The following is a 22,503-nucleotide window of genomic DNA, read 5'->3' on the forward strand; positions in this document are numbered from 1 at the left end:
ACCACAAAAGAAGCACGTATTCTCGGAAAAGTAGTTGCAGAAGGTGAGCTGGCTTCAAACAAATGATGAACGCACAGAGATGTGGTGCGGAATGTGCCGTGAAAATTTAATAAATGATAAATTAAAAAGGCATGAACATTATTTTTGTATCGAAAAAATATCGAACCGTGACACCAAAGTATCGAACCGAACCGAACCGTGAATTATATATATATATATATATATATATATATATATATATATATATATATATATATATATATATATATATATATATATATATATATATATATATATATATATATATATATATATAAGCTCACAAAATACCACTACTAAAAGGCCGGTTAGAATAATGCATTTCCCACAAATCACTGCCTCTGTTTGTATCTCTGTCACTGCAGGACCAACGTGGATCGAGAAGTCAACGCTCTCAGGAGGCCGACAATTTCGTTGAAGAAAGAAGCGGAAGAAAAAAATACAACCGTGACGAGTTTGAGAAAGGTTTTACTGTGAAAGCTTCCCTAAAAATGCATCAGGTCATGCACACCAGAGAGAGACCATTCAGCTGTGGAGACTGTGGAGAGTCTTTTACCAATTCTGGAAACTTAAAAAGACACAAACTCATCCACACCAGAGAGAGACCATTCAGCTGTGGAGACTGTGGAGAGTCTTTTACCAATTCTGGAAACTTAAAAAGACACAAACTCATCCACACTGGAGAGAGACCGTTCAGCTGTAACGAGTGTGGAAAATCTTATACGCAGTCTGGACACTTAAAAACACACAAACTCATCCACAGTGGAGAGAGACCATTCAGCTGTGGAGACTGTGGAAAGTCTTTTACCGATTCTGGAAACTTAAAAAGACACAAACTCATCCACACTGGAGAGAGACCGTTCAGCTGTAACGAGTGTGGAAAATCTTATACGCAGTCTGGACACTTAAAAACACACAAACTCATCCACAGTGGAGAGAGACCATTCAGCTGTGGAGACTGTGGAAAGTCTTTTACCGAGTCTGGAAGCTTAGAAACACACCAATTCATCCACACTGGAGAAAGACCGTTCAGCTGTGGAGACTGTGGAAAGTCTTTTACCCAGTCTCAAACATTAAAAACACACCAACTGATCCACACTGGAGAGAGACCATTCAGCTGTGACGAGTGTGGAAAATCTTATACGCAGTCTGGACACTTAAAAACACACAAACTGATCCACACTGGAGAGAGACCGTTCAGCTGTAACGAGTGTGGAAAATCTTATACGCAGTCTGGACACTTAAAAACACACAAACTCATCCACAGTGGAGAGAGACCATTCAGCTGTGGAGACTGTGGAAAGTCTTTTACCGAGTCTGGAAGCTTAGAAACACACCAATTCATCCACACTGGAGAGAGACCGTTCAGCTGTGAAGACTGTGGAAAGTCTTTTACCCAGTCTCAAACATTAAAAACACACCAACTGATCCACACTGGAGAGAGACCGTTCAGCTGTAACGAGTGTGGAAAATCTTATACGCAGTCTGGACACTTAAAAACACACAAACTCATCCACAGTGGAGAGAGACCGTTCAGCTGTGGAGACTGTGGAAAGTCTTTTACCCAGTCTCAAACATTAAAAACACACCAACTGATCCACACTGGAGAGAGACCATTCAGCTGTGACGAGTGTGGAAAGTCTTTTACGCACATTTCAAACTTAAAATCACATCAACTCATCCACAATGGAGTTAAACCGTACACCTGTGATCAGTGTGGCAGAGCTTTTACTCACAGTAGCAACTTACAGAGTCATCTAGTTACCCACTCTGAAATTAAGGCGTACAGCTGTGACATTTGTGGAAAAACTTTCAGCCGGATAGGGAGCCGAAATACACACCTACGCATTCACACCAGACATGACGTGTACAGCTGTGATCAGTGTGGTAAACAGTTTACAACAAACGCAGAGTTACGACGTCACATGTTTACCCACACCGAGGAGAGACCTTATAAATGTGACCTGTGTGAGAAAACTTTTAAATCTCCACATTACCTGAAAGCACACCAACAGATCCACACCAGAAAGACTCTACAAGTGCGGTTACTGTGAGGTATGTATTTATATTTTTATCTTGTCAGCCCGACTGTTTGAAACAACTCTGCTCATCAAATTGTGTTAGCATGTTAGCAATTCTACTGCATGGAAAGGCAGCTCTGAATGATTATTCAGACTCTAATCACAGGTTTTTAGGGATAGTGTTTGAGAATCGTTATTGTTATTGTAGCATTAAACTAGTTTTAATTTAATGTTTTTACTCTTATCATTTTTATAGCACATTAAATTGATCTGAGTGTGATAATGTAAACAGTAAAATGTAATTGGACTTTGGCAGAGATGCTCTTTATTTCAGGTGACGTTCAGGAGAAAAATGTTGAAGGACTGACTTACTGTCTTTGTGTTTTTGTTTAGAAGCAGAGCGACACAAATGGATCAATTTCTCAACCCTGTAATCGCTGTGGGAAAGACTTTTGTTGTGACCTTTGTGGAAAAACTTTAAGTCATTGAAGGACTCTGAAAATACATCAACGTAGACACACTGGAGACAAAATGAACTACCGTATTTTCACGACCATAAGACGCACCATACTAAAAGGCGCAGTCTCAGTTGTGTGTGCCATTACTGTATTTAACACACACATAAGGCGCACCAGGTTATAGGGCGCATACAAGTATGCGTATTTAACAATTAAGCGGAAGCAAAACTGAGTTTAGTACTCACATTTTTAATACCGGTAATTGTCATCAATCAAACCCATCGAAGTCCTCATCCTCTGTGTCTGAATTGAACAGCTGCGCTAAATCTCCATCAAACATTCCAGGTTCACTGTCTTCACCGTCAGAGTCACTTTCCGTGCCGTGCGGCTCCTCGGAAATGATGCCGGCTTTTGCGAAAGCTCAAACAACAGTGCCAGCAGACATGTTAGTCCAAGCATCTACAATCCATTCGCAAATTGTGGCGTAACTCGCCCGGCGCTGCCTTCCACTCTTAGTGAAACTGTGGTCTCCATCGGTCATCCATCGCTCCCACGCCGCTCGCAGCCTTACTTTGAACGGCCGGTTCACACCGATGCCCAGCGGTTGGAGTTCCTTTGTCAGGCCTCCCGGAATGACAGCAAGCTCACAGTTCATTTGTTTCACTAGTTTTTTCACATCGGCTGTGAGATGGGCACGCATAGAGTCACAGATTAAGAGCGATGGTGATGCGTGGAAAAAACCACCTGGTCTCCTTACATACACCTCCCTCAGCCACTCTTTCATCATTTCCTCATCCATCCAGCCCTTTTCATTTGCCTTAATGATGATTCCTGCTGGAAACTTCTCTTTAGGCAAAGTCTTTCTCTTAAAAATCACCATAGGCGGCAGTTTCTGTCCATTAGCATGGCAGCCAAGCACAACAGTGAAAGAAGACTTTTCGTGCCCCGTTGTGCGTATCGCTACCGTGCTGGTCCCCTTCTTCTCCACAGTGTGACTCACCGGGATGTCGAAAGTGAGCGGGACCTCGTCCATGTTTGTGATGTGGCTGGGCTGGATGTGTTTGTCGGCGATGTGTTTGCTGCAGTAGGAGCGGAAGATGGCCAGCTTTTCATTATAATCCGCTGGAAGTTGCTGCGCTACCGTAGTCCTGGTCCGGATGGAAAAATGGCACCGTTTCATGAAACGAAAGCACCAAGACGGACCTCATTGGAAATGTTCAATTTTCATTTCTTCTGCTAGCGAAACTGCTTTTAGTCGAATGGTGACCGTCGAAACGCTTCTCCCACTTGTTCTTTGCTCGATGATCCACTGCTCGAGTCTTTCCTCCAACTCGGGCCACCTCGCCTTATGTCCGCGGAAACTCAGCTGCGTTTTCTTGACCTTTCAGAGCTTGTTTTCCAGCTTCCTCCACTTGCGAACCATCGATTCATTAATCTTAAATTCTCTCCCGGCTGCTCGATTTCCATGTTCCTCCGCGTAGCTGATGGCCTTCAGTTTAAACTGCGCTTCATAAGCGTGTCTCTTTGCCGTTTTCAGGGTTGTTAAAACAATGATGTTCTGCATAACGCACATACCTGACCTTTTATACAGGTATGTGCGATTGTCCCGGTATATACAATCAACGCCCACACTTCACCCTTTAGTGTTCTCATGGTGTTCTCTACTACGTCCTCCTTACAACACACACAGGGCGCACTGCACTATAGGGCGCGCCGCACTTTTTAAAGAAAATTTAAGGCTTTTATGTGCGCCTTATAGTTGCGAAAATACGGTACTGTAAAGAATGCGGGAGAGGCTTCACCACTTCAAAGGACTTCAAACAATATGAACTCCTTCACAGTGGCGTTAAAAAGCATGTCTGCGATCAGTGTGGGTCATCTTTCATCCGTGCACGTCAGCTTGAAAAGCCTAAACGAGTCCACACATGAGAGAAACCATACAAGTGCAGACACTGTGACAAAACCTTTTCACAATCATGTGATCATACTAAGCATGAGCGCAGACCCATTAAAGAGAACTTCATCTGTGAAAGAGTTTGAGTAATCTCAGTTCATACTCCACTCACAAACGATTCCATGTTACAAATAAACTGTTACGTCTTGATTCCCGCTTTTACGTTAATCTTGTAAACAGTACATTTGCATAACGACTGAAATCGGCCCAATGAATGAACAATGGGCTGTGAGGTCAATTTCTTCATCATTAATATGCAAATTCTTATGAGCATTGATCAACAACCACTGGTCAATGGCCACGAGTACATTCACAGAGTAAAAATTTGCATAATGATTATGAAGTTTACTGTTACCAATGTTCAAAAACATTTACTAAATTATCTTCTCTGTGCAAACATCAGCGTGATGCAGGACTGAAATCATTGCCATCTCTGGATCGCAGTGAATCTGCAGAGACAGAAAGATCCTCTTCTGGTTTCAGGGTCAGACTTAAACCCTTGAGATCAAGCTCCACAGACTTCAGGTGGAGTCTTCTGTAAAGATCTGATTAGGCCCCTATGAATGAAAATGTGCCTCTTGTTACATTTTAAGCTTTCTAAACTGTTCCACTGTAGTGTTTGTGTTGAGTGGTTCGCTTTGTTCCAGCAGTTTGATTAAGAAATCTGTTTCCTGTTATATTTTTAAAGAATGCATTGATCCATGTGTTCTGCAGTTTTTTTTCAGCTTGTTTGTGTAATGAAATCCTGCAACAATTAAACCAAAATTTTATATGTTAAATAAAGAAATGGTTTACTGACAAAGAGTTTGAGCCGTGATGTCATTTTCTGTATATCAGAGCAACACCTGAAGTGACCAGTGTTTAAAGTCAGAGTCAAATTTTGTGTCAGCATGACCTTGTAAAAACTTCTTGGCGATGCTTCACTATGTTATCTGCTAACTGTTCGGGTGTAGAAGGACGAAACTCCCAGGGTGACCAGTGGCAGCAGCTTCCTGATGCAGAGAGTTGAGTGTGGGGGGATATAAAAGAGAAGCTGAGGCATCCCAAGGTTAAAGCTGGCATAACTGAACTTTAATGTTTGATGTGTTTTGGCTCTCCTGCGTGCAGTAATTAATAGCTTGAACAGAGCAGAGCTTGATATAAAAGCCTGGGTGACAACTAACTTTATGCTGGTGATTATACTTGGCCCTAAAATACCTAGAAATATGGTATCCAACCAGATACTTGCTCTGGATGGCATTACCTTGGCCTCCAGTAACACCTTGGAGTAATATTTGACCAGGACATTAAACAAATATTTAGGGCTGTGTGATGAACCAAGTTGAAAAAGCAGAAGGAGTCACAAGAATTATTAGAAAAACAGTTTTCATTCATTTAACCCAAATATTACATTTACAAAAGTAATTAATGTTAAGCTCAAAAAAATGTCAAAGAAACAAAACTGAACTCAGGCAAAGAACTGCAAACTTAACAAACCAAATGACTGCACAAAAAAATATAACTGACCTAAACAAACATTTTCTCTGTATCTACGACAATATAAAGCGCCTTGAGGCTACTTTTCTTGTGATTTGGCGCTATATAGATACAATTGAATTGAATTGGTTCTTTAGTATTTCTAAAGGGTTAAACTGCTTCCTCACATCTGCTTCATGAATATGAAGGGTTGTAGTGGGAGAAGGTGGTGTGAAACCCTCATAGGTGTGAAGTGAGGAGGGGGCTCCTGTGGGTGAAGTCTTTCATAGCATTAATTGCTTTGTTGTGGCGGGAGTGGGGAATGTGCAAGGATGGGGTGGCTGTAGCTCAGGAGGTAGAGCAGGTCACCTATTGATTGAAAGGTTGGAGGTTCGATTCCAGGCTCCTCCAGTCTGCCAAGTATCCTTGGGCAAGATACTAACGCCAAGTTGCTCTCCGATGCATCCATCGGAGTATGAATGTGTGTGAGTGTAGTTAGAAAGCCCTCAGTATACACTCAAAAAAATGAACTCAGCCTATCTCTGCTTTTACTAAAGTAGATTTTGTTGTTTGTTCTTAATAAACTCGATTTTGCAAAAATCCTTAAAGTGTTTGTGCAAATTTAATGAAATGTTGTTACTTTTTGTTGTTACACAAAGTCATTGAACTGTGTCAACGTAACATTGTTGAGTAAATTCACAGGTTTGTCCCTCTGCACATACTGCTGCGTGCAGAGCCCGCCTAAATAAGGGCCAATGCGCATGCGCACCACCCTCTTTCTCAAGCTTGCTATTTCTTCGCCATGTGGACTGGTTCAGCCGCATTTTTGTCCAAAAATCAGGTAAGAAGTCATTTTTCTTGTAAAGCCCGTCTACATATATATGTTCACACGTCAGTTAATGTCGCAAGTGCTACTAAGAAAAGAGTACAGGCAGGGTTTTGCCCGGTAAAGGTTTGCTAACGTGGACTTGCTGCACGTGAGTTTCCAAATGATTTTGGAGGGGACTCCATTGCAATAGCAAAGCTCTGTTTTCAGCCCAAATGTAGTGTAGCGCTAGCGTCGGTATGAGTCGGTACGCGTCGGTACAGGCAGCGCATTCGGTCCGGCACGCACTTTCGCGCCAAGTTTATACTCGGACGCCTGACTGCGTTGCACTTTAGCCAACAACAGTGGAGAAGCGCTCCTCGCTAGCAGACAGGTTAGGGTGTATTTTCTGTCTAATATTTCAGCTTACGTTTTGATGTAGCTTGCAGAAAGCATTTAGTAAGCTGGTGTAAGATGAACTGCATTAATGTTGTACAATGTCCATGGGATTTCTCACTCGACTTTTAATGTCAGATTACACACACATTTACACAATATGCAGTGGTGATGATGTAGATCAATAAATTCATTGTTGTAGCATACAATATTAAAAATAAAACTGATTAATATGAAACATTAACAATGTGCAAATTATTTAGTTTTTTTCAGGGACAGTGTAATGAAAATGTCTTTTGTGCTTCTCCCCCAGATACGTTGATGTGGCAGTGCAAATTGTGCAAAAAAGTGGTGTCATCACGAGCTCTGTTATTAAAACACTACAGGTTAGTTCATAGTAGACAGCAGTATCCATGTGCCTATTCTGATTGTGTCTGTGTTTTCAAAACATGGAATGCTCTACATAGCCACTTAAGCAGATCACATACCCAAAGAACTCTAGACAAGTCTGTGAGTTTGGCAACATTTAACTGCCATTTGTGTTCCTGCTGCAACATAGCTTCGGAGCAGGAGTATTTTTCTCACATTAACAACCATCTAAAATGTAACGAGACTGTGCATTGCATGTTTGAGGGTTGTTCTTTCAAAACAAATATCTATGGTACATTCAAGTCTCATCGAAATAGGAAACACAATCCTTATACCTTAAAAGACTTTAAAATCGGTATTGCTAACACTATTGTAGGCCAAACATCAGCTGATGACAGTACAGACACTATTGTAGAAGAGGACATAAGTGCAAATATTGATCACGATACAACTACAAGTGAGACTGAAGATTTGGCAAATGTAATAGAACTTAATTTTGCATCTCTTTTACTTAAGTTGGAAAACTATTTTCATGTTCCCAGCATAGCAATTGACGAGTTGCTTTCAGAATTGCACTACCTGATAAGCTGTGCATCAGTGCCTTTGACAAATCAAGTAATTGTAGACATACTCAAGAATCATAACCTTTGTCTAGACCAGCCTGTTATTGAAGAACTGACAAAGGCAGTTTCTTTTAACCCTTTGTTAAAAGCCATAGAAAAGGACGGCACACTTGCCACTGCCTTCAAACGCAGACAGTATTACAGAAAACATTTTGAAGTAATTGATCCAATTGAATACATTCTCGACTCCCAAAGCAAGAGGACCTTTCAGTATATTCCTATTCTAAAATCATTACAGCAGATATTTAAACAAGAAAACATACTGAACAAATTTGTCACTAGCCACAATCAGAATCCTTTTGTAAATAAGGAAAAGTATACATCATATAAAGATGGTCTACATTTTCAAAATAATGAGTTTTTCTCAGGCGGTGAACTAAGAATCTCTATTTGTCTTTATGTTGATGATTTCGAAATTTGCAATCCATTGGGGACATCACGGAAAAAGCATAAACTTTGCTCAGTTTACTGGATTTTAGGTAACTTGCCACCAGGTAGTCATTCATCCCTCTCTTCTATTTATTTGGCTCTCTTGTGCAAAAGTGAGGACCTTAGGACCTTTGGCTATTCAAAAATATTTGAGCCACTTTTGCAAGACCTTGTCATTTTAGAGCAGCAGGGAGTGTTCATTGACAATTTAGGGGTCAACTTTAAAGGCACTGTCCAATATGTAGTGGCAGACAGCCTCGGAGCTCATGGATTGGCCGGTTTTGTGGAAAGTTTTTCTGGAGATTACTTTTGCAGGTTTTGTACTGCTACACGCTCAGAAATTGAATCAAAAGCTACAAATAGTGACTTTTCTCTGAGAACTGAGGAGCTCCATCGTGTACACATAGCAACTGCACGTGAGACAGGGGTAGCTTGTTGTGGTGTGAAAAGCTCGTGTGTCTTAGCAGACAGTCTGTCTTTCTTCAAGGTCACTACAGGATTCCCCCCTGATCTTGCACATGACCTTTTTGAAGGTATTGTGCCTTTTGAGATAGCTGAGTGCCTTCGAATACTAATAGGCAAGAAGTACATCACTTTTGAAAATCTAAATAGTCATTTCCCTACAAAGGAGGGGATCAGACTAATCGCCCTCAGAAATTGCCTCACAATTTTCTTAGTAAAAAAACTGTTGGTGGCAATGCACATGAAAATTGGTGTTTACTAAGACTTCTGCCACTTATTATTGGACAACACATACCTGAAAACGAACCAGCTTGGGAACTTCTACTAGATTTGAAGGATATTGTTGAGCTTGTTGTGTGTCCTGTTCATAACAGTGACTCAGTTGCATACCTGGAGAGTAAGATTTTAGACCACCATCAAAGGTACAAAGAAGTATGCCCAGATAGAAGACCATTGCCAAAACATCACTTTCTGGCTCATTATCCCTCAATAATTCGCCATTTTGGTCCACTTGCCTTATTATGGACAATCAGATTCGAGGCAAAGCACACATTTTTTAAAAAAGTTGCTAGACACACAAACTGCTTCAAAAACATAACCCTGTCTTTGTCAACCAAACACCAGCTCATGATTGGCCATTACATGCATTCATCAGGCTGTAGCAAAGCCACTTTTGAGGTTTCACGAGTCTCGGCAGTCCCAGTAGAACTTCTCAAACGTGAAATTGCACATTGTCTTGCTGAAAAGTACCCTGACACAGCTGTAGTTAGCCTTGCCCAGAGTGTGTCTGTTGCAGGCATCTACTACAGGAAGGGCATGTTAATAGTACATGGATCACTGGGGGGTCTGCCAGAGTTTGCTGAAATCCTGCAGATGTGTATTTTGGCAGATTCGTTGGTGTTTATAGTAAAAAAACTGAGCTCGTGGTACACTGAACACTATGGATCCTTCAAAATTGACCCATCTCCAAAGGAAATTTCTCTTGTTGCACATCAGGATCTGGTGGATTGTTATCCACTTTGTGACTACCAAGTCGGAGCTTCTCGCATTGTTACATTAAAGAGATACATACACTGTTCAGGTAATTTTAATGTCCATGTTGCCGATTTAATTTTTGTGCTGTATAGCAGTTCTTCTCAAAGTTTGGTTCTTAAAAATAGTTGGACCAGAACTTAAATCTACTCGGATATGTTTCAAGCCTTGTAAAAATACTAGAAAAAAAATTGTGCTGCAAAATTCTGAATACCACTAAAAAAATGTAACATGTACTGAAGTTTGGGAACCACCTGCTCATGTTCTTGCACTTATTTTTTAGAGTAACAGTTGGAGATTGGGACATCAGAAATGACAGCCCCAACAAAGCTTCTGATAATCCTGGGGGAGAACAACGCACTCAAGTTAACCCTTCCTTTGGGGATACCAAAGAATGTTAATGAGCTCAAAGCGGAGATTGAAAATCAGTGCGGAGTTTCTGAACAGTTCAGATTGCAGTACATGGACACAGATTTTAATCAGTTCCTTAACATGACATCCACATTTGATCTAAAAGACATGGACAAAATAAAAGTGATTAAAACAGGTGTTCCAGAAACATCCACTGGTAGTAATGAAAGCAGTGTGTCCTCATTTAACTTGGGTAGCCCCTGCTCTGGCCACAACCCTGATTATGACACAGATATACTGTCATCGCCAGAATCCAGGTCATCAAGCTCCTCGAGCTCAGCAAACTCCACGCTGCGATCAGAAGCCTGGCCACTGGACTTTCGCATACCTGAGTTTAGCTTCGATGTAGAGCTGCAATTGACAAAAGGCAACCAGGAATTCCAAGCCAATGGAACACTTTTAACCCTAAAACCAAAGCTCAAGTCTGACATTTTAGAGAGCTTGTCTTCAGAAATTATGAAGTACAAAGCTTACCCTTCAGACAGCAATCTTAGTGATGTTTGCCAAGCTTTGGTTGTAAAGCATCCATGCTTGAAAGAGAAGGGTTCAGAAACTGGATTTTCTGCATGGAAGATCAGTTTGAAGTATAAAATGTCAAACTATCGTGGAAAACTGAAGAACTTAGGGTGTAGTGAGTTGGTCATCAATTCTCTCAAAAGAAGAGGGAACAGTAATGTGCATCCCAACCAAGTCAAGAAACCCAGGAGAGCAGAGGTGAATTTCTGCCCTGATTATCCAGCTGGAGAAACCCGAGAGAGTCAGGAAGAAGAAAGGTTGGTGCTGCTTTCAGAGTTCAAGAAGAAGAACAACAATGAAACCATCAAAGCAAAAATGGCCCAAACCTTTCCTCACCGGAGGCAAGAAATTCTTCAGGACATGCCCTTCGTAGCTGACTTTAAAAGCCGATGGCCAGCTCTTTTTTCTCCACGTGAGGTAACTGAATCAGTTGATCTGCAAATGCACTCCACATGCAATATTTTAAACCCATCACGCTAAACATTTGTTTATTTTACAGATAAATGCTGAATTCCAGCGCATCACTACGATCCCGCTAACATCCACATTTATGGCACAGCTGGACAACAACACAACCAAACTGACCAAAGTCTTCAGAAACAAGGGAGGAACATCTGGACGCAAGATCACAGAAATCATGGCTGCAATTGATGAGGTTTGGAATTAATTTTTTTCAATGCTTCATTCCCTCTTTTAATACATATGATTTTGTTGTCTCCTTCTATTGTAAGGTAAAGTTTAATGTTGGTATTATGGGATTGTTTATTCTTTGTCCTTTTCATGATAGTGTTGTCACAGTAATAAAGTTTTAAGTTGATTTGGATACTTTATAAAAAAAAATTGCCAGAATTAAAAGCTGTTTTTACAGGACAGTAGCGTTTCCAAAACGGGATTTGCCGCGGCTCCCTGGGGAGAATTTTGGCATTTACAGTAGAAAAGCTGAAGCTAGAATAAACTGCCATCAGGCACCTTTCAAACCAAGACGGGATAAAGGGAGGTCTCTGAGCTTAGTACTACAACTGTTTTTTCATTTGTCCTTGCAAAACCTCCTGTTCAAGTCCTCCAAACACACCCACGTCACCCCGCTTCTCTTCCAGCGTCACTGGCTGCTGGTCAACTTCAAGGTTCATTTCAAGATCCTGGTTCTGGTCCTTAGGGCCTTACATGGACAAGCACCATCATACAATGGAGATCTTCTCAGTCCCAACACCCCCAGCAGGTCCCTGAGGTCCAGTGATCAAAGCCTGGTAGTGCACAACAGTCTAAAGACCAAAAGTGACAGATCATTGCTGCTGTGGCCCCCAAACTCTGGAACTCTCCTCCTAAGCCTTAGATCAGTGGACTCAGTGGTTTACTTTTAAAAAAAAATCCTCTGTTCAGGCTGGCTTTGGTGTGACCTCTTGTTCATCCTCTTCCTCACTGGATTCTTCATGCTGCTGTTTTTGGTCGGGTTTCTGTTTTTTTTGGGATCCTGTGGTTACCTTTTTTTGCTCGTCACATTTTTTCAAATGATAATGTTCCTTCTTTCCTTAATTTTTTTTATTTTAAATTTTGTTGTTCTTCTGTAGTGTGTCATGGACTTTTTTTCTCAAAGCATTATATACATTTATTTTGCTGAAGTTAACTGAAAATGTCTTTAAAGTTTAGCTAAGTAAAATTTGCTTTTATGTTTTACAGAATGACACAGTTGCAATGAGAAGAGTGTGTACGCTGAAAGGACTTGCAGTCTACCTCAATGAAGATCCGAACAGCTTGATCAAAGAATATCAGGCAAGTAATCAAATAGAAACAATTTCCAGTAATAAAAATTTAACTGACGGTAATTTTTCCTCACACACATTCATTAGATTATAACAAAAAGTTAAAATTAGAACATTATTGGAGATATAAAAGCACAAGCTTATGCGGGAGTGACCCTTGCCATTACAGTTGGGGTGTAATGTGGGCTGAGTGTACTGTCTTTCTGCTTTGTTGTTCTGCCGTGTAATCTAGATGATGGACCAACACCTCTCATCTCGCTCTGAGCTGTCTACTGTTTTGCAGCTTAAAGGGATATTCCACCCCAAAGTGAAAATTGGTCTATTACCATATTACCCAGAGTAAGATAAGTGAGAAAAAATAATTTTGTAACCAGTGCAATAATTCTCCTGATCCGGCAGCAGTCTATTTGCTTTTGCCTAGCATTTAAAAAATGGAGTGAATGGGAACTATAAGCATTTTGGTTGCAAATGACTCTTTAATGGTACGAATTATTCCTGGTGAGCTCAATAATCATGTCGACTTTAAATGAAAAGTAATAAGTAACTTGAAGGATTTGGAGGAGTAGATTTAGACTTGGGAATACATTATGGTTACCACATACAACACTGTAAGCCGCCGCTGCATGGTGCATGGATATTCGAATATGTGTTTATTTATGGAAACCAGAGGCTTTTTCAACCACTGTTGTTGTATCCAAGTGCTATGCCATGGCGGGTTACAGGGTGCTTTGGCGTAACCGTAATGTAGGCCCAAGTCTAAATCTCCTCCTCCTGCAAATCCGTCGTGTTACTTTTTACTTTTCATTTGCAGTCGACATGATTATTGAGCTCACCAGGAACAATGGGTATAAGATCAGAAATGTACTTTGCTGGTTACAAAATGCTTTTTTCTCACTTATCTAACTCTTGGCAATTTATGGTAATAGACAAATTTCCACTTTGGGTGGAATATCCCTTTAATTGATATGAAACCCTGCAACTTGTATTATTATGTTTATTTACTTATTAATTTTTTTAGGATGTGGACTTCCATGAGGCCGAAAGTGAAATGGAGAAGACGCTCATTGGCATCTACGTCATCAAACCAGAAGGAGAGCGTGACCTTGACCCGGCAGAAGACATTGGTATCATAATTGAGGGTGTCGCTGTGCTCAGAGATCTTCCTGATGTTGCCACTGCTGTTGTGTTGTTGTTCGGCCTGATCTACACTTTAAACATGAGCTACCCATCCAACCTCAGGTACACTTTTGAGTTTTTTCAGAAAGTACTGATGGGACTTGATGCTAAGAAGCTATCAAACAAAGTTCAAGTGCTCAGAAACAAACTCCTTGAATAAAGAGGAGGAAGCGGGAGGCCCTTATTGCTTAACTTAGTTTGAATGCTTTACGTTCAGGTATAGTTAAGTTGTTCATAAACACTTTTTTTCATTGTCAGTACTGTTTCTTGGGAACATTCACCAGTTTTAGAGAACAATAATGTTCATTTGCATTTTAGCAAAATACTGTTACTTAAAAAATTGGTGTTGCACTTCTTCTACTGCTACTTGACAACATACAGAAAATGACAGACATTTTAAAAAGTTCTAGCGGTTAGGCCGCTGTGATTTGATATTTCAAAGAATGTGACATTTGGCAGCTGTCTGCAACTTGGGATGTAACCATAACTTGAAAAACTGAGTAGCACTGTTTTACAGTACAGTTTTTGAACAAAACAGCCAATTTTCACTGTTTTAAATGAGTTTAGTTTGCTCTTTCATGCTTATCAGTGTTTGAAAATAATTCCTGAAACGTCCTGTAAAATGTAGGATTTTTTTTGATAATTTGGATGCTTTCTGGACCAGTTGAAAGACAAGTTGGTTAGCACTTCACTGATCTTTGAAGTAAAATATTGTTTTATGCACAAAGTATTTAGTTAAAGTTGTAACAAGTTGTCTGCATTGATTGCACTTTGTGTTAAGCTACGGCTCTACAGTCTTTTCGGTCTGTCAACAAGTATTTAATATGCACTGAATGTGCTTAGTAAAGACAGGACTTTGTTGGATCATTTTTTTTAATCATTTTAGTTTGACGACAAGTTGGTTAGCACTTTATACTGATCTACATTTTCTGCACAAAATATTCACTTGGAATTTGTAACAAGTTGCATTGATTGCACTTTGTGTTAAGCTGTTGTGCTTGGAAAAAAGTATTTTATATGCACTGAATGTGCTTATTAAAGGCAGGATTGTGTTTGATAATTTGGGTGCTGTCTTCATTTCTTCCTAAAAGATCTCCCTAAGATTTACTTAAAAAAGTTATGTCAAGTGGTTCCACATAACTGCTTTAAGTAACTTTTAAGAAACTTTGCTATTTTGTATGGAAGTAACCAGTGTAAATGATTTATTTGTAATTGTATTGAATAGAAATTACTTAACAATTTTATATAATTCAAAAGTAACAAAGTTATGTAGCAGCTACATAACAGTTTTACAAAGATACTACCTAACCAGGTTATGTCCTTCTAAAGCAGAAAAGTTATGTACCAGCTAAGTAACAGTATTACAAAGATATTGCCTAAACAAGTTATGTAGGCTTAAAGCAACAAAGATAAGTATCAGCTAAGCATTGCAATTAAGTTACATTTAGCCAATACACTTACGTAAATCTAACTTAACAGTATTGAGTTCAAACTAAGTAACAACATTTCTTAAAAGTTACTTAAAGCAGTTGTGTGGAACCACTTGACATAACTTTTTTAAGTAAATCTAATGTTTTATTTTTTTGAGTGTAGAGGTATTGCTTGTGAGAATGGGTGTGACTGGGTGAATGTGTTGTATAGAGCACTTACAACTCTGGGGGAATATAAAAGAGCTATATAAGAATCAGTCCATTTTACCAAGTGAAAATCTGGCATTTAAAGATGAATGGAAAAGACTCACTCACAGCTGACTAATGAACATTTGCATGCATGCTTAAGAACTGCATTGACCCCATTTCACACAAGCTTTAAAATTCTGCCTGCACATATCAGACGTGTAGTCATCTGTGTCCATATTTTCTCCAGCATACGGGGGATTCCTATCATAATAAATCTTTTGGTAAGAGGTGATAAAGAACCTAATCAAAATTTTCCATCCAAATTCCCTCCATCTTTGTGAGGTAGTGCATTTCCATTGTGCTTTCCACATTTGAGTCCATTCATCCTGTGTTGTGCACACTCCTCCCTCCTTCTCCCATAATGTCTTATTTGTAAAAAATGTATACAAACAGGAAATGTGTTTTTTATTGCCGTCACCACTAGGGATGCACCGATACCGATACCGGTATCAGGTATCGGCCTCGATACCACATTTTCTAAAGTACTCGTACTCGTTAAAAGTCCCCCGATACCGGGGATTGATACCACGGTCTGAGACCTGTCTATGTTTGAGCGGCATGTAAGGGGTTAATCACAGGCGCCGAGTGCCCGCCCCCAGGCCCCGGCTGCAGCTCAGAGCTGGGAGAAGGAGAAACAAGTGAGCCGTGTGGAACTAATTCAAAGTGAATGAAGACGCGGAAACAAAGGCGGACTGCATATAGTGCTCAGCTCAGCAAACAGTTATCCTTTGTCCTCCCTGGTGAACATGATGTCAGGAATCTGACTTTAAGGACACCTGCAAACCCATTAATCTGACTTTGTACTTATACCATTCTGGTCATGTGATCATGTGGTTGTAGGACGCTCCTCTTCCTCAGAGGATCCACCTGTGCTTCCTCTCCTCTCTCCTCCACCTGTTACAGTGAGGGAACGTCCTCCATGATGGAGCAGCTGCTGGAAAGTGCTGAGAGTTTCCTCCAGAGTGAGACCTCTGTCACAGTTCAGAGGATCTACGGCAGCAGAGACCTTCATGGACACTAAAAGTCTCAAACACACAACAACAACATCACACTGACTCCACTCTGACATCACTGATCAATAATCAAAGAACACACAGATCAAACTGATTGATCAGCCATCAGAGGAGTCGGATCAATGGAGCTGCTTCTGTTCCTGATGTCCCCTGTTTGATCCTGAACTCTCCCTGCAGAGGAGACACAAGACAGTCAAACACACAAGCACAAATATAATCTTTGACAACTGAGGAAGTTTGGGGTCTCTCCAGTGATCCTCGGGCCTTTCTATATAGTAGGGCTGGGTATCGTCACTGATTTCTAGAATCGATTCAATTCCGATTCACAAGGTCCCGAATCTGCTTTAGAATCAGCACATAAAGGGCGTGAACACAAAGCGCGGACCCGCCCACAGATCAGAATCAGCGAGCTGTCGGCTTTCAGCCCCGACCGTGAGAAAGGCGACATCTAACTGATTCTGATCCGCGGGTCGCGCTGTGTGTTTACGTCTTTGTGCAGAGTCCATGTTCCTGCTCTCATTTACTGTCTTAGCTGTTTGGTGGTTGTTGAAATTTTGTGAGATTTCACCTGAGATTCTGGCATTTCGGGCAAAATAAATTTATATTAAAAAATTGATTCAGGATTTTAATGAATCGATTTTACGTTATCCAAGCCAGAAACGATATTAATCGAGAAATCGATTATAAAAACCCACCCCTGTATACAAATAACAGCTTCAGCTGACGCAGCCTGACTCAATCCTAGATGTTCAGCACACAGAGACACAGTTTATTTATTTATTTTATTTATTTTTTTATTTTTTTCGCCTGTCCCATTTGGTTCTTTAGCCATCAGAATTGTTGTCTGAAGACCAAGAAGGATACCCAATGGATTTACTTTGCCAAATGGATCATCGTGGCATTGCCGTATTGGTCCATTTGGTCGATCTTTGTTTTTATTATTTATTATATTTTATTTTCAGATGTTACAGACGGGACAGACATGAGTGAGGGATAGGAAAGGGAGAAAGAAAGAGGAAGGAAGGGAAAAACAGAAGGGGAGAGGGACAGTGAGAAAGGGGGGGGAGAAAAAAAAATCTCCTGGATCACCTGTTGAGAGAGGAATAGAAAACAAGCAAAAAAAGACAAAAAAACCAAAAAACAAAGCAACATACTAAACACAACACCATCGCATTAATCTAGCTAAGTGTAAACAGCAGTAAATACTAAATATTCAATGTTGTTGTGCAGCACGCAGGACAGATGTGCTTCGAAGTAGCAGCCAAGAAAGGTGTAATTTGGGTCTACGAGCAGTGAACACCCGTGTGCATACCTGTGTGGATCAGCGCGCTTTGTGGCTGCCGTCAGCAGCAGTTATGCAATTTGAGACAATTTTATGGTTCAAGTTACAATGAATAAGTGAAATACCTTATTGTTAATATATGTGCGATGTAATGTATGTTGTTGGTGTAAATACATTTACAAGGGTTTACAGAATGTTTCCGGGGTGGAACCAATGTTTAGTCTGTTGTTTGAGGTCGACGGTATATTCTGGTACACGCTACACTCGGTAGAGCGCAGCATGCTTTCGTCTCTCCCTGGTGGTGGTAGAGATATGTAGACGCATGCAACGGAGTGTTCGACCATGGGAAAGAGTGACACTACAAGAAGCATTTCATTTAACCCCTGCAAGTTAATGCGGCCAATGAGGTATGCAATTTGTATATGTTGTGATAGAAAATAAGATGTTTGTTTGTGATAGAGCGAGCGAGTTATGGTAACCACGTGTATATGTTAGCATTTTGTGAAGGTAAATTGTAAGCATTTGTGTTGTTTAATAATGTACTTTATTGTTTATTCTCTATGAGAACAATGTACGGTGGAAATTGATTATTTTATGTTGTTGTACAGTTCTCACGGCATCGTTACGGCATCTCTGGTGGCATCGTTGGTGGCGCCCGTGTGCAATAAATGCCAGTAAATCAAGAACGCCTTGTGTTCGTTTTTCAACTTGGAGGGAGTTACACGCTTGCATTCCAAAGGTTTCTCCATGTAACGATCTGCTAGGGAGTGTGGGGGGGCCACAGCCCTGTCCTCCAGGGTGTGAAGCAGGTATGGAGGAGATCAAAACTCCAGACATCCAGAGGCCCCCAGAACACAAGAAACCATATAAATATATATAAAAACCCACCCCTGTATACAAATAACAGCTTCAGCTGACGCAGCCTGACTCAAGCCTAGATGTTCAGCACACAGAGACACAGAGGTGCCGTTTAAAGTTTAGTGTTAACCTGAGTCACTGATCATTTGCAGTATTACAGAGTCTGGCAGTCTTTGCATGATGGTCCACGTCACTGTAAGTTTCTAGCTGACTCTCAGGTGTGACAGGTGTGCCAGCAGGAAAGAGTAATAATAACCTGCATCCTGAGGTTTGTCATGCAGGATTAAAGGAGCCAGGCTTTGTTCACACAGCTAGGATTGTATTTTACACTGACCCTGGGTCAGTATAAGTATCATACAGTTTAAACGAAGCACTGAAACTTGCACATATTTATTACAGATGCACTAAAGAAAAACGGGATATTTAGAGTCAATCTGTGGCTGCGATTAAACACTTTACTGGAAACTTTATTAACCAGTAACTTCATCAGTCATGACAGAAGCTAATATTTCTGAGCTAACATCGTTTAAACCAGTGGTTCCCAAACTTTTTTTGCTGGGCCCCCCTTTGTTTTACAAGAAAAATTTGCCCGCCCCCCTCGTGCGCACGAACACATCCTCCAACCAAACACACACCCATATTTTGCTCCATTGCGGTTTATTTCACACCTCAAACATTTAGTAAACAATTAAGCAAATACAGTAATCTGCAATAAATTACAGGTAGTAAGAAAATAAACTACTAACTCTTTTACGCTGCGTCCGCACCTACACGGGTATATTTGAAAACGCAGCTGTTTCGTCCACGTAAACGGCGTTTTGAATCACCGAAAACTGAGATTTTTAAAAGTATTTTTTTGCGTTTACGTGTGGACGAGGAATACAGAGTTCATCACGCAACGTCAAAGGTATGTGGCTATTTTCACGTCACGCTGTGCACCACGTTATTGTTTACATGAGATGAATTGCAGAATGATAGATAGAGACAAAATACTGTTAATCTGACTGTCTGCAGGTTTTACAGGCAGTTACTGTCCCTCCATTTACAAAGGCAGAGGCGTCATGATGTGATTATTTTACTGTAGTTGTTTTTTTCTTGTGTAATAATATTCAACATTGCTATCAATACATTTTTCAACAAATGTCTCTGTGCAAAATGGGTTTAAAAACATAAACAGCTGTGGGATCCTGTTTGTCCGTGATTTAAACAGCCCAGCGCGCTCTGATGAAGGGAAAACCAACCCTGCAGGGAGACCTACCTCGGCACTTGTGCAGGTGAAGCCAAAGGGAAGATTTGCTTCACCATATTTTCTAGTCTTTGGCTTAGAATGAAGTTGGTTTGGAAACATATTCAGTGATGCTTCATCTCCTGCTTTGCACAAAACAAAAAACAAAGAAAGAAACAAAAAAAAAGCAACATTTTGCAACTTCAACCTAAAGCGCTCCATCTATGCAAGATAGCATGGGAGCTGTGGTGCTAGCAGTGTCCAACTAACAGAAACTAACAGAAACAGTTGCCTCTGCCATGTTTTCCTGTTTCTTCTTTCCGTGTAGCCTCTAGATCAGAAGTTTATTTCCTCTCAGGTTTGTTACTTTCAGTAAAGTTTCACTGTTAGAGCCCTGACCAGCATCCTGCAGCATCTGGAGCAGCTGTGTGGTGCTGTGATGGCAATAAGGATCCAAATCTGTGGGATGTTTCCAGCAGGGGTTATAACCTGCAGCCAGCAAGGTGTGCCTAATAAAGTGGCAGTGTTTATGTCACAGTGCAGCAGCATCAGAAAACGGTGGTTTACATCTCTGTTACAGGAAACCTGAAGAGTTAAAACACAAGAGAAGAAGATCTAAACGTTACACAAAGAACATAAAAGAAGTAAACTTCATAAAAACTTCACAAATGATGCTTTAAATGAAAAATAAATCCCTGTAAATAATTCAACAGATCACATGTTAGAACCACCTTAACTAAACTCTGTAGCCGCTCACTGTGGTTTGTCCCAGCAGCTCTTAGGAAACAAACTGCTAACTTCAGTGTCAGCACACACTGTTAGTAAACTATGCAACACTGGATTCAGGTTTCAGTTGTGTTAAGTTGTGAAGTTGTGATGAAAGTCTTCTTACTGACACAGGTAGGATGGTCAGGCGTCCTCTGTTCCTTCACCGTTCATGAACTGTCACTTATAAAATGCTGCCAAACATCAACTACACTCAATAACTAAACGTGTGCAGGTTAAAGTGATGGACGCCCAGATCTGCACTCCAAATACAAACAGACTAAAGGTGTTTCCTCCAGAAACAAAGACAATATTTACAAAGGTCTCACAGGTAAATTGTGAGCGATCACAGCAGCATCTCATCCTGACTAACAGCTTTTAGATGCAGGGAGAGCGTCGTGGTTCAGAGGTGGTTCAGCAGATGATGAAGGCCTTTCTGTTGCATTGTGTAGTGCTGTGGAGGCCATGATGGTCGACTGGGTCTGCTTCTACTGAACTCACAAACACTTCTGAGGTATTTACACCTGAAGCCTCATTGAATGTGAGTCAGAAACAAACGGCTCAGCTGTGATTAATGGATGTTTCCCTGCATTTCTATTTTCACACACTTTATTTCTTACAGCAGGAAAACTGAACAGAATGTATGTAAGAGGTCAGAGTGAGGATGACGTCACTTAATACAGGAAATACATGTTTGTCTGTTTTGATGATGAAGGACTTCTTCAGCTCTGTAAACAGCTACACTTGAGAGGACAGAGGTGATTTCATGGATCAATAACAATGTGTTTATCAGCTTTCATCATCGCAGTGCAGACATGACGTCAGATCTATCAGAGTGAAGGCCGTCTCTCTGATGACGTCACAGAGCAGAGTCCTTCTGTCCAATAAAGGATCTCAGATCAGCTGCTGCCATCTTGTGGCCACAGTTGGTTACTGTCTCTGAAAGTTGTCTCATGTTTCCTGTTGTCCTGCTAACAAAGGCTGGAGCTCATCATGCTGAGAGGGCAGCAGCATTTTGTGGCTCTTCACACATGTTCATTATATTCTGATGATCCTGGATGGAGACAAACTACAGATAAGTGTGTTCAGCCCAACTAGTTTATCTCATTACAGCAGTTTGATGTTTCCTGTCAGGGGTTTAGACATTTGTTCAAAACACAAGTAAGAGAAATGAGACAACTGCAGACCGACTCAGAGAGTAATTAGAAAACGTGCGCACGGGTGAATGTCTCTCTGAGAAGACACCACGCCGAGCACAGGCTCGCTGCTTTATTTATAAGGCAAAAATGGGTTACATAGTACTTCCTCTTTTAACAGATGTTGACGAGAGGTTAAGCATTAAATCAACTTATCTGATCTTTCACACACTGGGATAAGAATACAGAAGTATATCATGCTTTATCTGACATCACAGACATTATAGGAAAGAATGCATCATTATATCATGCTGTCAAAACATCTCAAACATTTCAGACACTTAAGTAAGGAATGCATTATGTTCTCTTTAACAATAAACTTGGTTAGCTGATTCTTCAACAATAGGCTTGGTTATGTGAAAATATATGAACACACTAAATATAAGGCACACTTGGTTAGAGTATAAGGCTCACTTGATTATATTGTATTATAGAGATTTGGTTATAGTGTATAATGTAGAAAATCTCTTAACATTTCCCTTTGAATCCCCCTGAAGATCCTGACAGTGAAGCACGTACATAATACTCCAGCCTTTCAACTCTGAGCTTATTTAGTTCTATTAATACACTGAAATCTCA

At 40.6% G+C, this 22,503-nt stretch overlaps 2 protein-coding genes across 4 annotated transcripts; both read left to right on the forward strand.

Moving 5' to 3' along the window:
* Positions 1-494: 494 nt before the first annotated feature.
* Positions 495-5,226, forward strand: LOC143414228 (uncharacterized; the record flags this gene model as incomplete). Its single annotated transcript, XM_076878144.1, has 2 exons — positions 495-2,094; positions 2,457-5,226. A coding segment is annotated over one exon (1,599 nt), but the record flags the coding sequence as incomplete, so codon positions are not given.
* A 1,226-nt stretch (positions 5,227-6,452) lies between these two features.
* On the forward strand, positions 6,453-12,610 carry LOC112430682 (uncharacterized). Of its 3 annotated transcripts, none has more exons than XM_076878932.1 (5): positions 6,453-7,126; positions 7,442-7,514; positions 10,327-11,387; positions 11,470-11,625; positions 12,068-12,610. In XM_076878932.1, exons 3-5 carry the CDS (start codon positions 10,356-10,358, stop codon positions 12,329-12,331), a joined length of 1,452 nt encoding a protein of 483 aa, XP_076735047.1. In that variant the 5' UTR covers positions 6,453-7,126; positions 7,442-7,514; positions 10,327-10,355; the 3' UTR covers positions 12,332-12,610. The 3 variants fall into 3 exon arrangements, with proteins under 3 accessions (XP_076735047.1, XP_076735050.1, XP_076735054.1); XM_076878935.1 differs by having other exon boundaries at positions 6,453-6,768; XM_076878939.1 differs by lacking the exon at positions 6,453-7,126 and having other exon boundaries at positions 7,392-7,514.
* The last annotated feature ends 9,893 nt before the right edge of the window (positions 12,611-22,503 follow it).

Source organism: Maylandia zebra, linkage group LG3, assembly GCF_041146795.1.
Source record: "Maylandia zebra isolate NMK-2024a linkage group LG3, Mzebra_GT3a, whole genome shotgun sequence".
Taxonomy (NCBI): domain Eukaryota; kingdom Metazoa; phylum Chordata; class Actinopteri; order Cichliformes; family Cichlidae; genus Maylandia; species Maylandia zebra.

Coding starts and splice junctions, on each gene's coding strand:
- LOC112430682 (XM_076878932.1), top strand. CDS start 10,356: ATGACAGCCCCAACAAAGCTTCTGATAATCCTGGGGGAGAACAACGCA. Junction 11,388..11,469: donor CTCTTTTTTCTCCACGTGAG/GTAACTGAATCA, acceptor TTTATTTTACAG/ATAAATGCTGAATTCCAGCG. Junction 11,626..12,067: donor TCATGGCTGCAATTGATGAG/GTTTGGAATTAA, acceptor CTTCTCTTCCAG/CGTCACTGGCTGCTGGTCAA.